Raw genomic sequence first — 27,663 nt, 5'->3', positions numbered from 1 at the left:
TGATTTTCTAGCATGTGTTATTCATTAATTTGAGGCAAAACATAACAAGATATATTTAAATGGATAATCCCACATTTCAAGTTTTTTTTATGGCATTTATCTGGCCCACCATCCGCTCATTAATACGCGATCTGGCCCACAGAGGCAAAAAGGTTGCCGACCCCTGATATAGCATGTTAAATTTCTAAATAATATTATTAAATTTGGCTTTTTTCCCCCCACATCCCTCTCTCCCAGTCTGAATTACGAAGATTCTAGTTTTATTTTCAACAGTCAAGTTTGTTACTTTCACCACATGGTGGCGCCAAATACCAATTTAATTCACCAAGCACATTTTTCTCAATGTTGGTAATTGTTCTGCATTTATATATTGCAATTTTAATTTATTTTAAATAAAAATGCTGCAGGTAAATAAAGAATTGAGCCAAAACAGTATGCCCAGGTACAACCACAAATGTTTGTTAACTGAGTACACACAGTACCCAAACACACTAGGCTTGAGTCAGATAGGTTATAGTTGGCAGCCTTCTCCAACAGAATAATAGGAAATCATTTGGACCAACACACATTAAAGCTATTTACATAACAGTCCCACTACAAAATGCCCTGAAGAATTTAATTAGCTACACAAAGGTCTAAACTGAGCTTTCGAAGGCAGGTAGGTAGGTTTGCCAGTAATTATGCTGTGGAAGTTTTTTTAAAATTTCAGTTAACATTATTTCATGATTATTTTATGTGCTGTATATGATAAATGTACTGTGTTTTTCACCTTGGTACCGGAGAAACATCGTTTTGCTTACAGTTGAATGACAATAAACTTGAGCTTCAAGTCATTAAGTCCTAAAGCACATGCACAGAACCTTTCAACACATAAAAATCTGAATTATAAACTCCCTCACATAAATAATTCAAATATGGATTTTACATTTAAATTCTTACCTCTTAAAAAAATTGATTTATCATTTTGTCACCTTCTATTTACAACACATAGTGGTACAGCTGGTGGATTCGATGCCCAGCACTTGTGTTCAATACCTGACCCCTGAACAGACTGCAGACACTGTCCAGGCAGCACCAGAAGTGGTTCTCCCCCACACCCCCGAGTCCTACAGGTTGCTGGGATAAGTTACCATGACTATGAGAATATATGTGGTAGAATAAAACAGAGTAGGGCAAGACTCGTGTAAAAAAAAAAGGGTAATGATGGTCTGCGTCCCTGATCTACCTATGGCTTACATGGGTATTTTCCAATGGTGATCTTCATAATATTTAAGTTCTTTAAAGATTATGCTTACAATTGGCCGTTGTAAATTACCATATGGATAAGTGGTAAAATCTTGGTGCTGGGGGGAGGGGAAAATCAATGGGAATGGAGGAAGAATAAAATAAATTAGGGCAAGATTGGTGTACAAAATGGGTGCTGATGGCCTGTTTCAATGATCCATTTCTCTGTAGATTCACATGTCTATAGCTCAGCGGTGACCTACTTAATGTTTGAATTAATTAAAGATCATGTTTAATGACAATACCGTAATGCAACTGGCTGCCCATCCATTCTTGTGTCTTCACTATAGGGACTGCCAGGGCTCTCCTTGAAATGACAATGGCAGCAGGTAAATGGGGAAGAGGGGAGCTTCCAATGGACAACTCAGTCATAACGTACAGCACAGAAACAGGCCCTTCGGACCATCTAGTCCATGCCAAAAATCATTTAAACTGCCTACTGTCAACGACTTGCACTGGGACCATAGCCCTCCAAATCCCTACTACCCATGTACCTAACCAAACTTCTCTTAAACATTTGAAATTGAGCTCACATGGACACTTGTACTTGCTGGTCTGCTTCAAGAAGAGAGGCATGTGCCATTGCTTCACCACTGACTCCATAACAGGAGCAGAACTACGCCATTCGGCCTATCGAGTCTGCTCCACCATTCCATCACAGCTGATTTATTATCCCTCTCAATCCCATTCTCCTGCCTTCTCCCCATAACCTTTGATGTCCTTACTAATCAAGGACCTATCAACCTCTGCTTAAATATACCCAATGTCTTGGCCTTCACAGCCATCTGTGGCAATGAATTTCACTGGCCAAAGGATGGGGAATCCGTGAAATTCACAGATTCCCCATCCTCGGCTAAAGAAATTCCTTATCTCCATTCTAAAGAGAGTTTTTTTAAATTCAGAAGCTATGCCCCCTCGTCTTAGCCTCCCCCAATATAGGAGGGACTCTTTGCAATGCGGCAAGGAGAGTCAGTTTATATTATCAATGGTCTCTGGAGATGGGCACTGCTGAATAGCATCAATCAAGCATGGTAGATATTCTTATAACTGGCAGGCTAAAAACCGACCGTTCACCCCTCCCCATCTGACATCATTAGCCTTTCCCATCATCTGTTCACCTGACAGCAGCATCACCGAGAAACTGTGCCAGGTTTTTACAACACCTTTTACAGATCCTCTGTTTCAGATGTGCAGTAGAAAGCATTCTAACGTGCTGCATCACTGCATGGTACGGAAACCGCACTGCAGCAGAGGGCTCTGGTAGAGGTAGTCAAAACTGCCTAACGCATCACCAGCACCAGCCTACCTGCCATCGAGAATTTATAATCCGAAAGGTGCCAGAAAAGGGCTAGTGGTATCATGAAGCATCTCACCCACCCCGCACATGGACCGTTTGTCCTACTCTCATTAGCAAGGAGGCTACATAGCATCCACGCCAGGACCACCGGACTCAAACAGTTACTTTCCCCAAGCAGTAAGGCTGATCAATACCTCCATCCACTAACCCACCCCTCCACACCCCCACTACTTCATCATTTCCTGTCAGTCACCTTATGAACATACAACCAATGCGTATACGAACTAACTGTCTTATATATTTCTATTTATTGCGTTTTTTAAAATTTTGACTTTTTTTTTAAGCTGTATTGGATCCAGAGAATCAATTATTTTGTTCTCCCTTACACTTGCATACCGGAAATGACATTAAACCATCTCGAAACTCCATCCAGATTCAAGATAAGATCATTCAAAAAGCAAGCCATTTAAAATCTAAACACTAAACGGTAAACAGAACCAGGAACACACAAATTTAAACTGGTGTGCAAACTGAAACAGCTCTTTGCACAGGTAGAATCAGAGTAATATTGCATAGAAACAGGCCCTTCAGCCCAACTCATCCATGCCAACCAAGATGCCCATCTAAGCTCATCCCAATTGCCTGTGTCCAGCTTATATCCTTCTAAACAGTCCCCAACCATGTTTATGCCATGGAGCCTTACCATTAACTGAGGGGTCTATGAACCCCAGGTTGGGAACCCCTGCTCTAAACGTTTCCTATCCATGTGCCTGCCCAAGTCCCTTCAAACACCTTGTTCCATGTATCTACCACTTTATGTGTGAAGAACATCTTGCATGAACAACCCTCTTCAGGTCATGACACAGCATCTTAATTGGGTTAAGGTCTGGACACCGATTTGGCCATTCCAAAACACATTTTCTTCTTTTTAATCCATTCTGTTGTTGAGTTACTCCTGTTTCAGATCATTTTCTTGTTGCATTGATAAAGTTTAAGGGAATGGGGGATTCTCAGATTCCTGTAAAGAATGAATTAAGTACTGACTATGTCTGTGACTGCAGTGTGTTTGAATAATGTCTCACAGCTGCCTTCTTTGGAGTAAGATGATTAAAGTTTGCCCAGATCTACATAAATGTCTCTGGGCTCTTCACACCTTTTGATTTTGACAAAAAGCAGTACCTGATGGAAATTAGACAGAACATTCCTTTCTCAATTAAAGCATAAATTTGACGGATGTTCTTATCTTTGTCATTAAGTTGTGGCTCCAGCAAACCAGGTAGGACATTCTTTTCTTTAATTAAGATGGCTGGAGTGTCCAGCAAATTGATTGTACTTTTGTATTGATAGTCCATTGACTTGGGCGGAATAGTTATCAAACTGATTGTTCTCTGTATCAATAGTCCATTGACTTGGGCAGAATGGTTATTAAACTGATTGTTCTTTTGTATCGGTGGCCTTATAACTTCTGACAATTCTGACATCGGGCAGTGAACTTGTAGAACCGCCGGGGAGATGAGAAAGGGTCTCTCCCTGATGTCAGGTCTAAGTTCACTCGCCGGCTGAGCTCAAGAAATAAACGGGTGAAAAGATAAGTAACGATCTTTTTGTGCTGTCGTTATTTAATCCAGCAAAGTTGCGTTTACAGCATCATTCAACTTCTATTTAGCTTCAGGTGACTGACCGCTACCCTGACATTTTCCTGTAAAATGTCCTGATACAATTTTGAATTCATTGTTCCCTCAACTATTGCAAGCTGTCCAGGCCCTGAGACAGCAAAGTAGCCCCAAAGCATGATCCTTCCATCATGCTTCACAGTTATGAGGTTTTGGTGTTGGTGTGCATTGCCCTTTTTCCTCCAAACATAGCAGTGTGCATTTCTGCCAAAAAGTTCAACTTTTGACTCATCTGTCCACATTGGCCCAGAAGTGTTGTAGCACATCCAGATGGTCTTTTGCAAACTTGAGAGGTGCAGTAATGTTTTTTTTTTGGGGGAGAGCAGTGGTTTCCTCCGTGGTGTCCTTCCATGAACACCAACACTATTCAGTGTTTTCCTTATAGTGGACACATGAACAGATTCTTCAGCAAGTTCCAGAGATTTCTGCAGGTCTTTTGCCTTTTCTCTTGGGTTCTTTTCCACCTCCTTCAACATTGCACGTAGTGCTCTTGGTGTGATCTTTGCAGGACACACTCCTAGGGAGAGTAGCAACAGTACTGAGTTTTCTCCATTTGGAGACAATTTCTCTCACTGTGGACAGATGAACACTCAGGTCTTTAGAAATGTTTTTGTAGCTTTTTCCAGCTTCATGCATCTCTACAATTCTTCCTCTAAGGTCCTATAATGTTGTTTTGATCAAGACATGGTGCACATGAACAGGTCTTTCTTGAGAAGACCAGGCTCTGTCAGTAACCTGACTGTGTATCTTTCTTTAAAAAAAATAGGACAGGACACCTCTACAACGCACACCTCCAATCTCATTAATTGGAACACCTGACTCCAAATAGCTTTTGTAGACGACATTACCCCAGAGGTTCACATACTTTTTTGAACCTAGACTGTGACTGTTTAAATGGTGTACTCAGCATTGATGAGAAGTACACTTGTTTGTGTGTTATTAGTTTAGGCAGATCTTATTTGTCTATAATTGTGATTTACATGAAGATCAGACCACATTTTATGAGTAATTAATGCAGAAAACCAGGTAATTGCAAAAGATTCACAAACCTTTTCTTGCAACTCTAGATGTTTTTTCATTGGCAGAGGGATCAGAAGTAGGGAGTGTAGAAAGAAGGTGATTATCAAAACAGCAGGAGGAAAAAATTATGCAGATAGCAGTGAAGGCAAATTGTCACAGTTAAAATGGAGCAGAATAACTACCTGAAAGGGAAGAATGTGTAGGGCTATGGAGAGAAGGTAGAATAGTGGGCTAGCTGGACTACTGTTGCTTAAATCTAGTATGCATCTGATTGGCTGAAAGTCTTCCTTCCATTCAATTCCAAGCAAAGCTAAAAGAAAAGCACCCAACACTGCCTTCCAAGCCAAAAGATTGTGCACTGCAATGGTTACCAATGGCAAGGTGAATTTCCCAATACGACTGGTGTCATCCCTTTCTTTGTTGGACCGTCTAGTCAAAGTAAATTTATTATCAGAATTACATATATCACCATATACTACCTTGAAATTCATTTTCTTGCAGGCATTTACAAGAAAAAATACAATGGAATTTATGAAAAAATATAAACAAAGACAACAAACAACCAATGTTCAAAAGACGACAAATTATGCCAATAAGAGTAAATACTGTATATAATACTGAGAACATGCATGTCCTTGAAAGGGAGTCTATAGGTTGTGGAGCCAATTCAGCATTGAGGTAAGTGAAGTTATCCAAACTAGTTCAGGAGCCTGATGGCTGTAGGGTAATAACAGTTCCTGAACCTGGTGTTGCAGGTGCCTACTGCCCAATACTTTGTCAATCTACATACTCTATTGAGAAAATCTCCTGGATGCACCTAGTAAATTCTGCCCCATCTAAGCCTCTGGCACCGAGTCCCAGTCAAAACTGAGAAAATTAAAGTCACTTGCAACAATGTCATGTTGTTACAGCTTTAGCCACATACCTGTTTCTCCCTCACTCATTAACTATTGGGAAGCCTATGGTAAAAAAAAATCCCAAGTTCTATCTATGTTGCCCCAGTAGACAAGCTCTCCAGAATGTCTTTTCTATGTTAAGCTATGACATACTGCCTGATCACAAATCATCCCATGGAGTTATTTAGAAGAGTGTAAGAACCCATTCTCCAATGTTCTATCAAGTTTCCCACACAATTGAGCAGGCCCTTTTCACATTACAGTTTGTGGGAATATGCTCAAATTGATGTTTGCATATACAAATATACAACTGCAACTGTATTTCTAAAGGAGGAATAGGAGACTGCAGATTCAGGAATCTAGCCACCCAGATCCTCCTATACCTAGCCCAACCCCTTGCCCCAGTTGTTCTGTTTCTTTCCCCTCCTCCCACTCAATTCTCCTTCCCACCTGCCCACACTGTCTCGCTTTCCTCTCAAGTTCAATCATCTGTAACTATTTGCTGTTGCTAACTATCATCTCCCAATCTCTGTTGCTATTTCCACTCTTCCTGCCGCCAACGACCTATTTCTCCCCCCCCCCCCCCCATTTCACCATTTTAATTTTGGTCTCCATATTGTGTGAGGCATGTGAAGGTACTGGAAAGAGTCCAGAGAAGGGCAACGAAACTCATTCCAGGTCTGCAGGGTATGAGCTATGAAGAAAGATTGAAAGAATTAAATCTTTTTAGCCTAAGTAGGCATAAAATGAGGGGAGAGATAATAGAAGTGTTCAAAATCATTAAGGGTAGAAGTAAAGGGAATGCCAGCTGCTATTTCAAAGTTAACCCATTATCAAGGACGCGGGGCCATAGGTGGAGACTGGTTAATGGGAGATTTCAGACTAACATCAGGAAGCATTTCTTTCACAGCGAGTTGGGGACACATGGAACAAACTACCGAGTTGCAGAGTTGGGAGTAGTACCTTAGAGACTTTCAAATCTAAACTCCATAGTTATTTCAACATACGTGAATAGGAATTTAGCAAGCTTTGTTCGGCAGAATGGCCTGTTCTTGTCAAAAACTTCCTAATGTTCTAATGATCAGTAGCCACATCTTGCTCCCCACTTTTCCCTCAGCCCTTTACACTAACCATCTCGTCTCTTTCAATCCACATGAAAAGGTCTTGACCCAAAACATCAACTGCCCATACTCCCTGATCTATGAGATGTTCCCAGGGATACACGGAAGATCATCAATTCAGTGAAAGATGCCCTTTGGCCTGCTAACACAGGAACACAGGGGTCACAGGAGTCACCAACCTTTTTTGCACCGCGGACCAGCCGACGGTGGGGGGGATTGTTCAAGTTCAACAGTGCATGACAGGGAATGAGGAAAAGTGCAGCTGACTCATATCATTTCATATCACCAAATCATATTGTTCCCTCACAGCCCTGTAGCACATGCTTTGCAGCCCAGTGGTCAGGGACCACTGTGCTAACACACCGAGATGTCGGTGGGGGAATGCTGCCAAGTGGCACACTTCAGACTGCAGGAGTACAGACTGAAGGATGCAATAAAATTCAGTGTAGCTACCACAAGGGTTTGGTTGGGACACACCAAAGGACCACCGTATAGTGTTCTTTCATTACTCGTCGGGGAAGGGGCCAGGATGGCTGAGAAAGCCTTGCATACTGAGTATAAGACCATAAGACATAGGAGCAGAATTAGTGTTCCACCCCAGGATGCCATGAGTATTAATGGTGCTAGTAGTTTTGAACAAAGTAACTTAACATTAAACACATTGAAATTCATTCTTGCATTTGTAGACAAAGTAAATGTATTAACAAAGTACATATAGGTCCATATACTATCTTGAGATTTTCTTGCAGGCATTCACAGAAGTATAATAAAAATCAATAGAAAACTACACACAAAGACTGACGAACAACTAATGTGCAAAGACAAACTGTACAAATACAAAAATAATAATAATAAGTAAATGATATAATACTGAGAACATGAGTCGCAGAGTCCTTGAGAGTGAATCCATAGGTTATGGAATCAATTCAGTGTTGAGGTGAGTGAAGTTATCCATGTTGATTCAGGAGCCTGATGGCTGAAGGGTAATAACTCTTTCTGAACATGGTGGTGTTGAACCCAAGGCTCCTGTGCCTCCTTCCCGATGGCCGCAGCAAGAAGAGAGCATGAACAAAGCATGCAGCAAGAAGAGAAAAGGCATTGCACAGTTTATTCTTGTTAATATTTTTATGAATAAAGTTTTTGGTTCTAAAAAAAAATCTACCTCCACAGATGCTGCCTGACCTGCTGAATTCCTCTGACAGTTTTCCCCCTCTATATTTCAAAAGTATTTCATGAGCTGTAAATGTGGTTTGTGCGACCAGAAGCACATCTTTCAAATAATAAGACTCCAGAGGAAGAAGATTGAACTATCTTTGAGGATATTTTATCAATAATATAGCAGAAATAAACTCTGATGTAATGAAGCAACTCTCCATTAAAAGCATTGACCAAGTTCTAGATGAAAAGCTCCACAGTGGCAAGACACCAAGGAACAAATTAAAAACAAGTAATGAACTGGCCAATAGGAAGAAGCATTAAATGCTGGCTGGGGGAGGATTATGTGGTTCCCAACAAATCAATATTCCGACCTCCGCTAAAATCTGATTTGCATTAAACAACTTTTATTCAAAAGCAATTAATGGAAGTCCTCAGCCAAAACTTGTAGCGGGAAAGATTGTGAACCACAAGGCAAAATGAAGTCAGGCAAACTAAAACAATGCAGAAATACAAGCCATGAGGTAGTGAAAATTAGAAGATTTTTTTAAAAGTTTATATCAGACAAGCAAATGGAGAATTTAAAAAGACCAGCGAGATCTGCATCAGCAGAACAATATACAATATCTTTCCTGTGATTAGTGGTAAAAACTGCACAGTATGCAGAGAACAGTGTTACACAGCAATAAAACTCTTGCACATCAACTGTCCCCCTACTAATCCAGTCCAGTGACCTACTGACTTATTTCTAAATAAATTGCAGCTAATTACAGAGCTGAATATGATTTCACAGTGATCTATTGTAACACCAAGAATCTCTGCCAAGATGTGCTATTGTTCCATTTGATTCACTCTCCCTTAAGATTTTTCACCTGCACTAATTATTTCATTAACACACACATTAAATTGCTGTTCCTGCTTTCTCCACCAATAAGCCAAAATATTAAAATTCTTCTAAAATTAATTATTTGTACCTCAACCACAGTGTGAAAAATTGGTAATTTTCCTAGTAGATTCAATTTAAAAAATTAAACATGAAATAGCAAGGACTCCTGTTGTACGTTCCCTCTAATCTGAGAATCTTACTACTTGCTTTTAAATCAATTTCAAACCCAGCAGCACATAGTTACCTATTCTTCAACCTATTACAAGGACATTTAAGAGGCTGTAGGATAGGGTCAAGGATGAAAGAAAGAAGTGGGAGGGAAGGGGTAGACTTCATCCTGACAAAGGGTCTCGGCCCGAAACGTCGACTGTACCTCTTCCTAGAGATGCTGCCTGGCCTGCTGCGTTCACCAGCAACTTTGATGTGTGTTGCTTGAACTTCCAGCATCTGCAGAATTCCTGTTGTTTCCATTCACACGCCTCGTTACATAGGGGACACAACAGCAGAAAGCACACATCTCACACCATCTCTCATGTTCCAAGAACACGTCCTACATCATCAGGAAAGCTCACTACGCCTCTACTTTTTGAGGAGGTTGAAGAGAGTTGGACTATGCACGTCTACACCCACACCCATCTGCAGATGCACAGGGGAGAGCAAAACTGCACAGTATGTAAACTGCACTGCAGCAGACAGTAAGGGTCTACAACTGGTAGTCAAAAGCTGCCCAATATATTACTAGCACCAGCCTACCCATCATCAAGGATCTATATACACAGAAACGTGCCGGAAAAGAGCCAATAACAACATGAAGGATCCCATCCACCCTGCTCATGGGCTGTCTGTCCCACTCCCATCAGGGAGGAGGCTACGCAGCAGCCACACCAGGACCATCAGACCGAAAAACAATTACTTTCACCAAGCAGCAAGGCTGATAACACCTCCACCCACTAAACCAGCCAACCACTTCCCCCCACCACTACTTTATCATTTCCAGTCAGAATCACCTTATGTACAGACACTCCTGTGCCTAGTGTCACTTTAATGACATAGCATGTATATAAGCTATCTTAAGTACTTACATGTGTTTTTTTTTTAATTATTGTGTTCTTTTTAATGTTTCATTTAATCTAGATTAACAATTGTTTCATTCTCATTTACACTCGTGTACTGGGAATTACATTAAACAATCCTGAATTTTGAATTTATATTTAAAGCAGAAGTTGATAGGTTCTTGATTAGTAACGTCAAAGGTTACAGGGAGAAAGCAGGAAAATGGTATTGATAGGGATAATCAAGATGAAATGGCAGAGCAGACATGATGCACTGAATGGTATAATTCTGCCTGTCTTATGGTATAATATCCAACTTTAAAAGCTTTAGACCTCTGTCATTCCAGGTTAGTTAAATATGATCCTACTGCTATGAATTATTGCCAAATCCTCCAGGTCAGAAAACTGTTTCAAAGTTCTGAATTGCAAGTCAGGATAATCTAATTTGTCTGCAGTTTCCTGGCATGGCTCTGAAACTTCTAAAATAGTTACAAAACAAAGTCACAAGATTAAAATAATTTGGCACAAATTACAATAGCCTCGAATGTATAACTGAGTAATACATTAATTCCACAACATTTCACATTGATGGTTTCTTCAGTGGAGTATTAGAAAGTAAGGCACAGGAGAAGGCTCTTCAACCCACCATTACCTGAAGCAGCCATTGAGCTAAATAGCAAACAAGATTAAATCTGCAGATGCTGGAAATCCAAGCAACACACAACATGTTGGAGGAACTTAGTAGGCCAGGCAGCATCTATGGAAAAAAGCAAATAGTCAAAATTTCACACCAAGGCCCTTCATCAATACTTCCACATTCAGTACTGTGCAAAAGCCTTACACACAGACAGCTGCAAGAAAATGTTTGTGAACAATTTGCAAAAATCTGGTTTTCTGCATTAATTACTCATAAAATATGGTCTGATCTTCATCTAAGTCACAATAAGAGACAAATGTAATATGCCTTAAATAATACAACACAAACAATTGTACTTTTCATGTCTTTATTGAACACGTTGTTTAATCATTCACAGTCCAGACTAGAAAAAAAATATATGAACCTTTATATTAAATAACTTGGAGAACATTATTCAGCACCAATAACCTCCACCAGACATTATCTGTAGCTACTGATCAGACTTACACAATGGCAAACAGGAATTTTCTACCATTTCTCCAAACAAAACTGTTTCAATTCATCAATATTTCTGGGATATCTTGCGTGAACAACCCTCTTCAGGTCATGCCACAGCATCTCAATTGGGTTCAAGTCTGGATTCTGACATGGCTTTTCCAAAACACAATTTTTCTTCTGTTTATGCCATTCTGTTGTTGATCTACTCTTCTGTTTTGGATCATTGTCTTGTTGCATCATCCAACTTGAATTAAGCTTCAGGTGATGGACATTTCCTTGTAAAATACTCTGATACAATTTTAAATTCATTGTTCCCTCAACGACTGCAAGCTGCCCAGGCCCTGAAGTAGCAAAGCAGTCCCAAACGATGATGCTCCTTCCACCACATTTCACAATTGGATGAGGTTTTGGTATTGTTGTGCAGTGCCCTTTTCCCTCCAAACATAGCAATGTGTATTTCTGCCAAGTTCAACTTTTGTCTCATCTGTCCACAGAACATTGTCCCGGAAGTGTTGTGGAACATCCAGCTGGTCTTTTGCAAACTTGAGACTTGCAGAAATTTTTTTTTTGGAGAGCAGTAGTTTCCTCCATGGCATCCTTCCATCAACACCATTCTTGTTCAGTGGTTTTCTTTTAGTGGATGCATGAACAGATACTCGAGCAAGTTCTCGATATTTCTGCAGGTCTTTTGCTGTACCCTTGGGTTCTTTCTCATCACCTTCAGCATTACAGGTTGTGCTCTTGGTGCGATCTTTGCAAGATACCCACTCCTAGGGAAAATTGCAACAGCACTGAATTTCCTCTCTTCGTAGACAATTTCTTTTACTGTGGACTGATGAACACTCAAGTCTTTAGAAATGCTTTTGTAGCCTTTTCCAACTTGATGCATCTCTACAATTCTTCTTCTAAGGTCCTCTGAAAGTTGTTTTGATCGAGGCATGGTGCACATAAACAGATCTTTCTTAAGAGCAGGTTCTGTCAGTAACCTGACTTTGTGTGACCTTTTTTTTTTAAATATATAGAGGGCAGGACACCTCTACAACCCAAACCTCCAATCTTATCTCATTGATCGACTCCAAACAGCTTTTGTAGAAGACATTACCCCATACTTTTTTCGAAACTAGACTGGTTGTTTAGATGATGCACTCAATATTGTCAAGAAGTACAATTGTTTGCGTGTTATTACTTTAGGCAGATTGTGTTTGTCTATTACTGTGCTTAGATGAAGATCATACCACATTTAATGAGCAATTAATGCAGAAAACCAGGTAATTGCAAAGAGTTCACAAATTTTTTCTTGCATTTGTATATAGCTATGGTGCCTAAGACTTTTGCACATTACTGAAGTAAATTTACATATTGCACTGAACTGCTGCATTAAAAAGAAATGATGATACATGTGAGTAATGATAAACCTGATTCTGAAATGGATCTCTATTGTGAACTGAGAGTGGGAAAGGGGCTGGGACAGGGGAAAGAGCAGGAAGCACATTCTGTAATGATTAATAAACCAATTGTTTGGAATCAAATGACCTTGCTTGGTGTCTCAGGGCTGGGTGTGTCTGCTCCTGCACCAACCCCTGCCTCAGCATTCCTCCTCTGCACCTGTCCCACACCCCTCTTGCAGTGTTCCACCCTCACTATTCCCGGGATCCTTTGTTCCTCCCAGATTTACAAACTTGCTCTCCACCCCATGTTGACAAATACAGTACTGTGCAAAATCATTAGGCACCTGAGCAATATGTGCCCAAGACTTTTTCCACAGTACGGTACCTTACCCCTCACATGATCTCACCTATCACCTGCCAGCTTGCATCTCTTCCCATCCCCAGCTTCATATTCTGGCTTCTTCCCCCACGCTCTCCAGGCCTGATGAAGGGTCTCAGCCTGAAACGTCAACCACAGATGCCACCTGACCTGCTGAGTTCCTCTAGGATTTTGTACGTGTCCCTCTGCTTTTTCATGATAACCAAGATGAATTTAAAATACATTCGGCAATTTTACCATCATCTTAGAAGAACACATTCGTTTGAATAGCTAATGATATTCAACTTTTTATTTCAGATGCAGTGCGGAACAAGCACTTCCAGCCCATCAAGCTGCATCACAGAGCAACCAACCTAATTAACACTCACCTAATCACAGGACAACTTACAATAACCAATTAACCTACTAACCAGTACATCTTTGGACAGTGGGAGCGATCACATGCAGTTCATGGACAGAACATACAAACTCCTTACAGACGGCAACAGAATTGAACTCCGAACTCGAGAAAGCCCTGAGATGTAACTGCTACACTATCATGGAGCCCGTGTTTATTACCACATGGGTAATTAATTAATACTGACCACGAGCAGTCGAGGCTCACTCACTGGATGTTTGATATCTCCTCGGAGTCTCAATGGATGCAGCACATTCGGACTTTGCTGCCTGAAGACTGATAAGAATAAAATTCCATCAGGGTTCATGATCCTGACTTCCCATTCTCTAATCCCTGCTGGTTATCAGAAGGCTGAAAAAAAGTAAATATTTACATTCACTCCCACATTTAGTTAGAAAACTTGCACAAGGCAACATAAAACCTGGGAATTATACGATATAGAGAATTTATGTTCTCCTCTTCCCTTTTCCTTGGGCTTCTTCCTCCTTCCTTCCCAGTCCTGATGATGGGTCTCAGCCCGAAATGTCAACTGTTTACTCTTTTCCTATAGATGCTGCCTGACCTGCTGAGTTCCTTCAGCACTTTGTGTTGCTTTGAAATAGCAAGGTCCTTCCCGAGCTTCCTTCCAGTCTGAAGATTTTGCTTCTAAACTAGGTTCATAAATAAGCACCGCAAAGGCTTCTATTCTGTAACTAACCTACATGTCTCTCAACCTCCCTGAAAAATTCAAAGTCACTGTCCGACTAGAAAAGACCTATGAAACCAGTCCTAGAAACAGTTAATCCAACTGTGTGGCTAAACACAGCTCCAACACCATATTCAAGTTTGCTGATGACACCACTGTTGTGAGCCGATTCAAAGGTAGTGATGAATCAGCATACAGGAGGGAGATTGAAAATGTGGCTGAGTGGTGTAGTAACAACAACCCCTCACTCAATGTCAGCAAGACCAAGGAACTGACTGTAGGCTTCAGGAGAGGGAAAGCAAAGGCCCATGACCCAGTCCTCGTCGAAGGATCAGAGCTGGAAAGGGTTAGGAACATAGTTCCCTCTAAGGTGTACACACACACACACACACACACGTACACACACACACACGTTTTTCAACCAGCGTACAAAGGAAATTAATGTGCGCACAAAAGGTTAGTTACCCAAAATAATGTAGTAATTAATAATTATATTTATTGAAAATAATCTTTTAGCTAACTGTTTCCGTTAACTAGTTAGTCGGATTTTCAAATACCACAATGCATGTCACTAATTTATGTCACCTCACCTATCCTATTGCGGTTTGTACAGCTGCATCACGGCGGCAGCCATGCTTGGCAGACAGTATTCATATCGTAAAGTTTACAAAGATCTGTTTCAAATCCTGTAGATAGCTTACTAAGTTTTTATTGGAAAAAAATATTGATTCACTATGTCGAATTCAAAAGAAGTGAAGGACGTGAAGCGCAAAAGAATTGCAAATTTAAAGTTGAATGGCTTAACAAAATAGTAGAAACCGCTACACCAAAAGCTCATGAGGTCATGAACATTCAGCTCGTGATGCAAAAGTTGCTAGAGAATTTGCTAGTGGAAAGAAGTGGGATGATATTTGGAAACTTGACTTTTTGAAGCACCATTTGGCAAGTAAATCGCATTTGGATGGTGTACAAAATCTCAGGCAACAGAACTCGTCATTACCCGTTACAGGAGTGCTACGCATGTTACAGTTGAGTGCAGATGAGCGAGAGTGAAAACCATCAAACCCAGAGGAGATCAAAGTTGAGGTACAAGAATGGTGCGCTTTTGATTTCTCCGCAATTACAGATTGTGACTTCATATTTGGCGATGAACAAGTTAATGCTTTATGTCTAAAATATCATGATTTTCTAGCTGAAAACATTGTAATGGTTAGACAGTTTAATGATTTCAAATTTTCTGTGCAAAAAATTTAAATCCAAACCGATTTCAAACTTTGCTCAAATGATGGCATTTGTACTTCAAAATGAACAGTTTTGCGACCTTGCACAGTTGATGGACATTGGGGGAACCTTTCTTGCATCTAGTGCGGACTGTGACCGAGGTTTTAGCCTAATGAATCAACTCAAAAACAAGCTGAGAAACCTTTTAGGTGAATGTCATTTGGATTTGTTAATGAGAATCCAAAGCTATCAATTGGATGGAAGTTCTATTAGTCTAAATAGAATTTACAAAGAATGGGTAAATGCCAAAGACAGGAGAGAGAAAAAAATAACTGAGTGACTTAAATATGCATGTTATTTTGTTGTTATTCTGTGCAGTTTTATGTCAAATACTTTGTAAACCTCCTTAAACTGTGCCACGTGTGCATTCAGTGAGCACATACTTTTGTCACTGGAAAAAAATTTGCATAACAATATTTTTGCGCACACTGAGTACTAAAAATCAGAGGGAACATTGGTTAGCAACTTTAAATTTTCCAGTGTTACCATTTCAGAGGATCTGTCCCGGACCCAGTACATAGGTGCAATTGTGAAGAAAGCACGGCGACATCGCCACTTCCTTAGGAGTCTGCAGAGATTTGGCATGGCTTTGACAAATTTCAAAAGACGTGTAGTGCAGAGTGTATTGACTAGCTGCATCACAGACTGCTATAGAAACACCAATGCCTTTGAACAGAAAATCCTACAAAAGGTACTGGATTCAGCCCAGCGCAACACAGGTAAAGCCCTCCTAACCATCCAGCATGCCTACATGAAACGCTGTCATAGGAAAGCAACACCAGAGATCCTCACCACCCAAGGCCATGCTCTTTTCCCCTCGCTGCTGCAGCAGGTAGAAGGCACAAGAGCCTCAGGACTCACCACCAGGTTCTAAAAACAGAAGTTACTACCCCTCAACCAGTCTTTTGAACAAAAAGGGATAACTACACTCACTTACTCATCCATTGAAATGGTCCCACAACCAATGGTCCTACTTTAAGGATTCGATCTCATTATCTCATGTTCTTCTTATTAATTGCTATTTATTTATATTTGCATTTGCATGGTTTATTGTCTTCTGCACTCTAGTTGATCTTTCATTGATCCTGTTATAGTTGCTATTCTATAGATTTGCTGAGTATGGCCACAGGAAAAGAACCTCAGGGTTGTAAGTGGTGACATATATAAACACACACACTTCAATAATAAAATGTACCTAGAAATTTGTTTTGCCGTGCAATCCCTCTTAGCTGCTCCGTACAATTTCCAAAGGGTTTTTCTTAAAAATATATATTTTACCTCATTGGTAGGCAAATCACTACTCTTCAAATCAAAAGAAAACCAGAAATTCAAGATGCCCATATGCCATTCAGCAAGAACACAAGCACCCAGCACTCCACAAGACAGCTCTGTGACCACACAGGTAACACCATAGCATGATAATATGGACATACCTGAAAGTTCTAACATCAATGTGTGATGTGGAATAAAATATTTTGCAGCCTTTGTTAAATTTATAATGGTTAAAACACAGATGCATTGTATCCAAATGAAAAAAAAATTCAAGATTGTTTAATGTCTTTTCCAGCACACAAGTGTGAAGAACAAAATAATTGCTACTCCGGATCCAATGCAGCACAAAAAAAAATAAAAACACAATAATAAAAAAACAGAACAAATATATATACACAAGATGGCTTATATACACATATTCATAAAGCATTTCCACGTTCTCTTTCCTTATCCATACATGTATCTCGGGATGGGTGGAGGGGCTGGGGAGAGAAGTGGGAGAAATGAGCATTATATTAGTAAGGCGTATTAAGCAGTCATAGGCTCAAGTACCAGGTCAAGAAAGCAAAGATTTGATCTGATAGCTTCCATTAAATTCTAACTGTAATAAAACCCTCAGCACTAGTTCATTGCTCAGTCTGGACCTCAGTCATTTAAGCAGTCCAATTGGATTACTTTTCAAATTTGTGAAATCACGATTTCATACAGTGCTGTGTGCAACAGAACTACAAAAACCACTGACAACTTCAATCCTTAACATCTGGTCCAAAGGTTTTCTATAAAAACTCACGCCAAGTTCAAGTTTACTGTCACCTGACTGTACATGTACACAACCAAACAAAACAGCATTCCTCCGGACCACAGTCAACCCACAAAACACATCACTGAGCATGAACCAAAATTCTACCATAAATAAGTTCAAAAAAATATAATTCAGAGTGCAGTGTAAAAGGGATGCGATGTCACAGCTATTTTAGCTTTAGCTTCCAAATCAAAGCTATTTTAGCTGAAAAATCAATCTGTGATAAATTTCTAGGGAACACCATTACACAAGTAAATATTTCAAAATGGATATTCAAAGTTCTGTGGCATAAATTGATAGGAAAGTAAGAGTTCAAATAGAAATTAAAATGGAGTACATGAGCAAATTAATCTAGGGATATACATGTTGAAATCACTGAGAGAAATGGAGGTTATTTTAAAAAAGCAAATATCTTTGGGCTGCATCTCTACAGGGATGGTACTGAAAATGAAAAACTGACAAATCTAAAGGAAGGTACTTGATGTACATGTGATGTGCTTTATACACCTCTGGTCTCCATCAAATAAAGCAGCACACCAATTCCCGCCGGATTGACCCACCCAAGTGTCCCCAGTACTTAAATATACACACAGCCCAAAGCATTATGCAGTCCTTCTGCAATCTCCTACCAGTTCAGATGCATTTATTTATCACAAGTACATTGAAACATACAGTGAAATGTTCCATTTGCATTAACCAACACAACCTGAGCAGCTTGCAAGGTTCGCCACACATTCCAGCGCCAACATAGCATGACCACAATGCTCGGCAAAACAAAACAACAGCAAAACAAGCCCCTCCTTTTCTCCTGGCCTGCCATCTCATTGGCCCTCGTGCCTCCTGCTCGCACAGACATCAGATCCCAGGACCCTTCGACCTGGGACAGCCTGACATCCACAGACGTCCTTCATCACCCGAACATGTCAATGGCCTTCGAGCACACAGTGCAAGTTTAAGACTCCTGACTTCTAGCTCCTCCACAGAGTTCTCTGCCAGGTTCGGCAATTCAGAGCTCCAAGAGGTCCCTCTGGCAAGAATGTCAGCAGCAAGGAAGATGGTGCAAGAGTCTTGGCAAAGGAAGCTGGAGCTAAGATCTTGGATGGGCTAAGTATTGATAGAAGTACTAGAATAGCTAAGCTGCACTGTCTTGCTGAGGGAAAGAAATAAGAAATCTACTGAAGCTTTGCCCAGAATCTTCCAAGTATCTAGAACAGAGGTTTCCAACCTGGGGTCCACAGACTCCTTACTTAATGGTATTGGTCCATGGTAAAAAAATGTTGGAAACCCCTGCTCTCGAGATTCAAAGCCCTGCTGAAGGGCCGCGGCCCAAAACGTCAACTAAACTTTTTCATAGATGCTGCCTGGCCCGCTAAATTCCTCCAATATTTTGTGTGTGTTGCTGCAAGACAGGTATTAGGTTCAGAATTATGCAGCACAGGAATAAAACCTTCAGCCCACTCTGGGTATGCCAGCCATTAAGTGACTGCCTTGTACTAATCAACAAGCTGGGCCTCTATAACTCCCTCTGCAAATGTCAGTGCAAATCAGTAACAACACCTCCTCCTCAATGACAATTAACACAGGTGCACCTCAAGAATGCACACTTAGCCCACTTCTCTACTCTTTCAACAGTCATCACTCAGCTCATATGGCATCTACAGATCCGTATTGACACCACTACCGTTGGCAAAATCTCAGATGGTGAGGAGGCATACAAGAGTGAGACAGACCGGTTGACTGAATGGTGTTTCAACAACAACCTCACACTCAAAATCACCAAGACAAAAGGAATTGATACTGGACATCAGGAGAACACACATCAGTCCTCATCAAGTGGTCAGTGGTAGGAGAGGGCAAGCAGCTTCAAGTTCCTGGGCATCAACATCTCAGAGGGTCTATATTAGGTTTAACATATTGATGGAATCGTGAAGAAGGCATACCAGTGGTGCTACTTCGATAGAAACTTGGAGATTTGGTAAGGTAACAAAGATTCTTGTAAATTTCTACAATACACACAAAATACTGGATAAATGCCACAGAAATTCAGACAGTATCTATGGAGGGAAATGAACCAATGTTTTAGGCTGAGAAGCATCAGGACCAGAAAAGAAGAAGGCAGAAGTAGGAGTGTGGGAGGAGCACAAGCTAGCAGGTAACGGGCGAGTCCGAGTGGGGGGGGTGAGGGAAGGTAAGTGGGTGAGAGGGGGGCTTAAAGGGAACGATGCAAGAAGCTAAGTGATTCATGGAAGAGGCAAAATGCTGAAGGACGTATCTGACAGGAGAGGTCAGTAGGCTATGGAATAAGGGGAAGGAGGTAGAGAACCACAGTATGATGGGCAGGTTGCAAGGACAGGAAATGGTAAAGAAAAAGTGAAAGGGTCACAGAAATGAGGGAAACAAAAGGAAGAGTCGCAGCCCAAACTGTTCACTTCCCTCCATAGAAATGTTGCACTCTACTGTTGCCATAAAACAAATTTCATGATGTCAGTGATAATAAACCCAATTCTGATTTGGCTCAATTGGAAAATTATTAATATAGCATCTTAGTTCAGAAGTAAAAGGTTGCAGAGATACAGTCATAAACTCTAGACCGGTCATTCACTGGTGACAGGTTAACAATCTGGGACAGATTTGGCGGTAACTTGAACGTTCGTAGATGGATTAGATCAGGGGTACCCAACCTAGGGTCCACGGACCCCTCGGTTAACGGTAGGGGCCCATGGCTTAAAAAACATAGGGAAACCCTGGATTTTAAAAAGCCAGCGATTGTTTATTAAAGGCAAAATCATACTGAAATTCCAGAGATTTTTGGTAGAGTAACACTGAGGATTAAGGGAAATGCAACTGATACATAAACTTCCAAAAGGCATTTAAAAAAGCACTACATAAGAGCTTGCCAAAGACCTTGTAATAAAAGAACATAATAAAATTGGAACAAGAGTTGGCCACCAGGCCACTCAGACCTACCTCATCATTGAATAAGATCATAGGTGACCGATACTGGCCTCAACTCTCCTGAGTAGATTACCCATCACACCCACTTTCTCAATCATTAAAATATTTACCTCCACGCTGAGTTATCTGATAGGCTTCCACCACCCCCAAGGGCAGAGATTCTAGAAATACACTGCACTTTGGGAGAATGAACTGTTTTAGTAGAGATAATTGGAGTGAAACAGTGCTTCTTTCAGACTGAAGGGAAGTGTATAGCACAGGTCCCCAGGGTCGATACTAGGATTACTGCCTTTCCTGAAAAACTTAAACTTAGGGTACAGATCACATTTTCAAATATCGAAAAAAACAAAGATTTGGTCAACTGTGGAGGATGGTAAGAGGTCAAAGCGTCTTTAGACAGAGCAATGGAATTAATTTCTTAAATGTCAGGTAAAGCTTAATGCTGAGAAATGTGCATCTTGTACACCAAGATGTTACTTTCTGCAAATTACTAATATATTCTAAGCAATCCACCTTATTCATGATGGTTCATGCATTGCTGGGTAAGTTAATTAGAGATAAAAATGAAATAATATCACACAGCTTTTTCCATCCTTTGAAGACTGTCTTTTCGCATCCATTTCCTTCATCTTAAAGTGTAGAAATGAATCCTATTCTGTAATTCATTTATTTAAAGAGCTAGTGCTATCATAGCTTATGCCATTCTTTTCTCTGTGAACCTATCTTTATTTTCACCCTATGTTATTACTTTGGGTGGTGGGGTGGAGATATGGTCTCTACCAAACGAGGTGTAAAGCACATCTTCCCTCCGCTAGTGTGCAAGTCACCCTTGGGCAAAGTGTAGCGCTTGCTTAGCCCCCCCCCCGATCGGGGGTCACAAGAAGCCATGGGAGCAGTGGTGGATGGTCCTATGAGCAGCTGGTGCATATCACAAGACCTAGTTATGCAACCACTAATGCCAGGCTGACAATCTCTGAAGAATATTGATAATGGCTGGAGACTGTAGAAAAATTTGCCGAGAACAATCATGGTCACGGAAAGACCACGATCGCCCACATCATATAGCATGGCACATGATCTTTAGGAAAAACAAAGAGCTTGAAACGGTATAAAAAGAAATTTATCAAAGTGATTCAACATAAGGAGGCTTAGCAATGTAGGTAAAGTGGAATAAGTGGGTTTGTTCTCCTTTGATGAGGTTGCCAGAAAATTTGATGGCATTATTTAAAACCATGAAGGGTATAAAAAGTAGATGGGGGCAGGGTGGGAAAAGAATCACATTGGTGGATCAAGAACTCAAAAAATCAACGCAACTTATTTTTTTTATATGCACAATTTGTCTTCTTTCGCACATTGGTTATTTTTCAGTCTTTGATTATGCATAGCTTTTCATAAATTCTATTATATTGTTATTTTCCTATAATTGCCTGCAAGAAAACAGATTTCAAAAATTTCAACATTATTCTATTAATATTCTAACATACTCAGTATTTTTTTAAGATTTTACCTAGTAGAATAATACATTTTCCAAAGAACTTGCTAAGCTTAAAAGGAGCATAGGAAACAGAACTAGGTGAGTTTCAAAGAAAGATGCCTGATGTGGTAAAAGGAGTCAATATCTGGTGAGCCAAATGTTGAGATGGGTAGGATTTCTCAATAGTTGCATAGCAGATTGTCAGAGTTTTAATGTATGCTGACTTTTTTTTTCAAAAAAATAAATTAGTAGTAGTAGTGAGGGATAGTAGAAATAGCAAAATGAACTGCTGCGCTCAAAAAGAGCTGGAAAAAAAAATCTGCCTGGAGTCAATAGGCTGCAAAGCTTCTGCCCATGTATCAACCATTGAACAGCACTATTAAGCTTCAAAGGAGCATGTGATCAAGCCAGCAACCTCTATGCACTACTGTGTAACTGCCAGCAGCAAGTATAATGTGTTCAAAGATGACCTAAGCAAGGACCATTAGTTTAAAACAAAGGTCAGTAATAATAAATGACAATAAATTCAGAGCTTATAATATACAAACTATACATACAAGTCAATACATAAATACTTGCACAAAAGAGGGCAAAATCCAATAGATAAAATGAAGAGGCATGAGTGAAGACTAGATACAACATGGAACAGGCCCTTCTGGTCCAACGAGCCACACTGCTCAGCAACCCACCAAATTAACCCTCGCCTAATCACAGGACGATTTACAATGACCAATTAACCTACTAACTGGTACGTCTTTGGACTGTGGAAGGAAACCGAAGCAGTCACAAGGAAAATGTACAGATGGGGCTAGAATTTGAACTCTGGATGCTCCAAGCTGTAACAATGTCACTCTATACACTAGTTTTGACTCATGGAGTAGTTTGACTCATGGAGTAGTTGGGGCCCATAGTCTACCCTTTTCTGCATACCCTATTCCATCCAAGCTACTACATCAAATGGACTCACTATACAATAGTACACAAGACATTCAATTGGTTTGACTTACTATTATCATGAACCATTATTCCATACCCAAATACTGTATATTGTTAGCAAAAGGAAAACAAAATGCAGAATATAGTGTTGCAGCTACAGAAAATGCACAGAGCTGGTAAACAAATAAAATGCCAAAGCCACAACAAGGTAGAAGAGAAAATCATAAATTCATCTTTAATGTATTAGAGATTCATTCACCAGTATAACAGCAGAACAGAGGCGGTCACTTAATCCGGTGATTAGTGCTTCACGCTTTTGGACCGTCTGCCCAATGGGGGAATAGAGAATACATACGATGCAAGAGATCTTTGATTAGGTTAACTACTTTCCCAAGGCAGCAGGAAGTGTAGACAGAGACAGTGGAGAGGAGGCTGGTTTGCATGATGGACTGGAATATCTGGATGCCATGCTTTATATACCACATTGCTACAGCAGATACCACAAGGACTTGCAGATACCATATTGACTACAGAGAGATCTCAACATAGCTTGCTTCCTGACAGAATTTTCAATTATGGAAGCAGTTATGGAGGAGAATCGCAACAAAATTATTTATTACCGCTCGTAAATCATAAAGCCATAGAACATTTCAGCCCCTTTAGTCTGTGCCGAACTACTAATGCATCTGGACCATAGCCCTCCATATCCCTCCCATCGATGTACCACTGCAAATTTCTCTTAAATGTTAAAATCAAACCTGTATTTAAACTAAGAGTTGCAAATAAACTTTAAATGCAGGGTCAATATAAATTATAAACTAAAGATTAATGCTGATTGAAAAGGGATTATTTATTCAGAAACTGAGCTAGAATTACGCTAGTACTGCTTTTCTTAAAATAGAAGAGTTTCACAGCCCAAGGATTTTCTGGGACAAAGTACAATGAGCAGAGAACATGGTCAAGAGTAACTTACTGACTTAATTCATTCACTGCTTCGCATTAAGTTCAAGTTCACTGTCATCTGACTGTACATATATATATAACTAAAAAGAAAGTTCTTCTGCACCACAGTGCATTCATGATACATATATCACATAGAACACATAAACCAAACCATTAAGACAAGTTAATAAAAGATAATTTAAGATGCGTGTGCAGTGCACAGCACAGACATACAGTGAACAGCTCACTGTCCTGGGATGAAACCTTGGTGGTGGCAGGGTATTCATTAGTCTCACAGCCTGAGGACAGAAGCTGTTACTCATTTTGGCAGTCCTAGTCTTGATGTTCCTGTAACTCCTTCCTGATAGCCATGGGTCAAAGAGGTTATGGGATGGATGTAGGAATCCTTAATAATGCTTCAGGCCCTTAGTAAACAACACTGCAGGTGAATGTCACAAATGGAGGGAGAGAGACCCCGGTGATCCTCTCGGCACTCCTTACTTTCCTCTGTAGGGGCTTCAAGTCCAATGGCTTGGAGCTTCCATACAATGATGCAGCCAGAGAGGTCATTCGATGGTGCTCCTGTAGAAAGTTCTTAGAATAGGGGCAGGGAGTCTTGCACTCCTCTATCTCCTCAAAAAGTGTTAAACCAGGGTTATTAAGCCTATTGTTTTTAGCATCACGTACCTCTCTAAATCTTGTACAAAATTGCACAACATAAACAAAATACAATTTCTGGGTAGAACACAAAATTAAAGAATTTTAAACCCACAGCATAAAGATTGACATTATTCCAAAACAATGCACGTAAACCTCAGTATTTGCTGTTATTTTGTTTTTTCACAATTTTAATTCTTCAAAGAAATTTGAATTCCAATCAGAAACTAGTTGTTGCCAGTCACAGGCACCTAGCAAACTGCCTGAATATACCATCTAATTTTATTCGTCATACATGCATCCTACCAGTTAACAATACCGACAGTGAAACAAAATTCAGTAGTGTTATTAAAGAGTAAAATTGTCTTCAAAAAACTGAGGACATTAATGTTTCCCCTTCAGGGAGGTCAACCACCACCACTGTCTTATCATATCCTGTTAGAGCCACCTTATGTACAGACACTCTTGGCCTAGTATCACTTTCATGTACATACTATTAACCTATGTATACAAGCTGATTTATATAGTTATATTTATTGTTCTCTTCTTATTGTGCCCTTGTTTTGTGCTGCATCAGATCCAGAGTAATAATAATTTTGTTCTCCTTCACACTTGTGTACTGGAAATGACATTAAGTGACCTTGGATCTTGAACAGATTTATTCTGTCAAGCAGTCTGTCATCATCACCCAGACAGTGTCAGAAGATAACAGTAGCCTTAAACAAAAATACATCGATGGATCAAATTTTCAGCAAAAATCAACATGCATGTACAAAACACCTTTCACATCCCTTTCAGGATATCCAAAACCCTTTCAGAAGTAATGAAGCACTTCATGAATGGTAATCATCATGCTAAGACAAAATCCAATAACTTATGCACAGCAAGTCACAAAAAAAAATTGTTAATGAATGAATATTGACCAGAACAGCAGGTATATCCTCTGAGTTCAGCTTCTTCTCAGAAAGACGTGCTCTTGAAACTTAAAGCAGTTATTAAATATTTTCAAGTATAAAGTAGGTAGTAGTCTCTCAATAATGATTGCCGCTGATATAATGGAATGTGGAATTGAAGTTACAATTGGAGCTCAGAGAAGGCAAGCAATTGTCCTAATACACCATACAAAATGCTTAACGTACATAGAACAAAAAACTTAGATAAGCTAAAGAGGTGGCAGGGTGGAGATATGTCTCTACCAAAGGAGGTGCAAGGCACTCCTTCCCTCCATTAGCCTGCAGGTCATGCTTGGGCAAGGTGGAACACCTCCCCAGCCCTCCAATCAGGGGCAAGTGAAGCCATGGGATCACATGGTGGATGGTCATATGAGCAGCTGGTGCATATCACAAGTCCTGGTTATGTGACCTCTGACACCAGGCAGACAATCTCTGAAGAGTATTGATAAAGGCTGGGACCCTGTAAAGACGATGGCAAACCATTTCTGTAGAAAAATTTGCTAATAACAATTCTGGTCATGAGAATATGATCACCCATATCATACAACATGGCACATAATGATGACAAAAGGAATGCTACAATTTATTGCTAGGAAACTGAATGCACAAAGTAGGTCTGTCATTCTTTGAATATATATCAGTGAGACGATGGCTGTTTTATTGTCCACTATAAAAGGCTTTTTCATAAGGAAAAATGCTAATATATTTATTACAAATCAAAAAAAGTTTAATTGAACTAACTGCTGGAGTGGGCCAGCTGTCTTAGAGGGAAAGGTTGGACAGCGTCCAACGTATCACCCCAAGCTTAGAAATGTGAGAAGCAATTCAAATTCAAAATATTTCTTGCAGCAGAATGAAGAATTAGGAGTCAGAGTTTAAGATAACAAAAAAAAACAAATTATAAAATCAGATTGAGTTAAAGCACAGAAACAAGTCCTGCAGCCCTTTCAGTTCACAACAACCATCAATTTACACCAATCATATTAATCTAACTTTAATTCTCCCCATATTTTCACCAGATTCTACCACTCACCTATATACTGAAAACAATTTGCCTACAAACTTAGGAGATTTTGGAACGTGGAAGGAAACAGAACTGGAGAGAGACACCCGATTACTAGAAGAACATACAAATTCCACAGAGACTGAACCCAGATCCCTAGTGCTGCAATAGCAGTTTCGTTAATTGTGCCCCCACCCTCTGAGAATCACGAGCACAAATACACTTCTTAAACTGTTGATGCAGTCTTTGAAGGAGCAAGAGAGAGAGGGAGTCGTGTTAGGACAGTCTGGTAAAGGTGAGGAGGGGGGCATCCAGGGAAAGTACACAAGGGAGCTAGAAGACCCCAGAGGAAAGCGAGTGAGGGGAGATTGAGGGATGATGAGCAAGGCACAGTTGGGAGGACACCACAGGGAGAAGGGTGAGAGTTGGGAGGACACCTCGGGAAAAAGGGGGTGGGGACCCCTGTGAGAGCGGGAGAGGGAAGGTTGGTAAGAGAACCCGGAGAAGGCAAGAGAGGAGAAGATACCCCAGGGAAAACGAGTGAGGGAGGTTGGGGGAGACCCCGCTGAGAGGAACGAGTTCCCAATCGCTCCTCCTCCCACCCTCCGCTGTCCACCACCACTAGGTCAACAGAGCTCCACCAGACCTCGCTGTGCCACAACCCACTGACACTCGAAGCAGTACACCGGCTCCAACAGGTGCCGCTACGTGGAGCTGGAGTGGATTTCCTGTGCCCCGCTCAAATAGAAACGGCAGCCCCTACCTGCCGCTGCTCTGCCTGCTCCGTGGCGACCATCTTTACCGACTCGAGCAATCGATCGCAGTCGTACCACCTGTCGCTTTCCCGCTCAAAGCGCAGCGAATCGATCACTGATCTCGTCGGCCGATTTGAGAACTTCTTTCTTTCTTCAAACGTTCTCTTAATTAAAAATGTATTTCCTGCAATAATTATCAAATTATCTTATCTATATTTTTTTAATCAGAGAAGAGGAAATTACATGAAATAAGCAACACGAGCAT

The 27,663-nt window shown here is 40.5% G+C and overlaps 1 protein-coding gene across 4 annotated transcripts in view; it reads right to left on the bottom strand.

The window, feature by feature from the left end:
• Positions 1-27,602, bottom strand: part of pex14 (peroxisomal biogenesis factor 14) — a 349,841-nt gene extending 322,239 nt beyond the window's left edge. For 2 of the 4 annotated variants that reach the window (XM_063033385.1, XM_063033386.1), the window contains exons 1-2: positions 13,871-13,998; positions 11,037-11,141 (exon numbers count right to left, since the gene is read on the bottom strand). In XM_063033385.1, the coding sequence (XP_062889455.1) occupies positions 11,037-11,141; positions 13,871-13,990 (225 nt within the window). In that variant the 5' untranslated portion in view covers positions 13,991-13,998. Of the gene's footprint in view, positions 1-11,036; positions 11,142-13,870; positions 13,999-27,406 lie in introns of those variants that run through there. The other 2 variants (XM_063033388.1, XM_063033387.1) reach the window with 2 other exon arrangements.
• Positions 27,603-27,663: the final 61 nt, after the last annotated feature.

This window comes from Mobula hypostoma, chromosome 25, assembly GCF_963921235.1.
Source record: "Mobula hypostoma chromosome 25, sMobHyp1.1, whole genome shotgun sequence".
Lineage (NCBI taxonomy): Eukaryota > Metazoa > Chordata > Chondrichthyes > Myliobatiformes > Myliobatidae > Mobula > Mobula hypostoma.
Note: the sequence above shows the minus strand (reverse complement) of the source record. Positions and strands in the feature narration are given on the sequence as shown.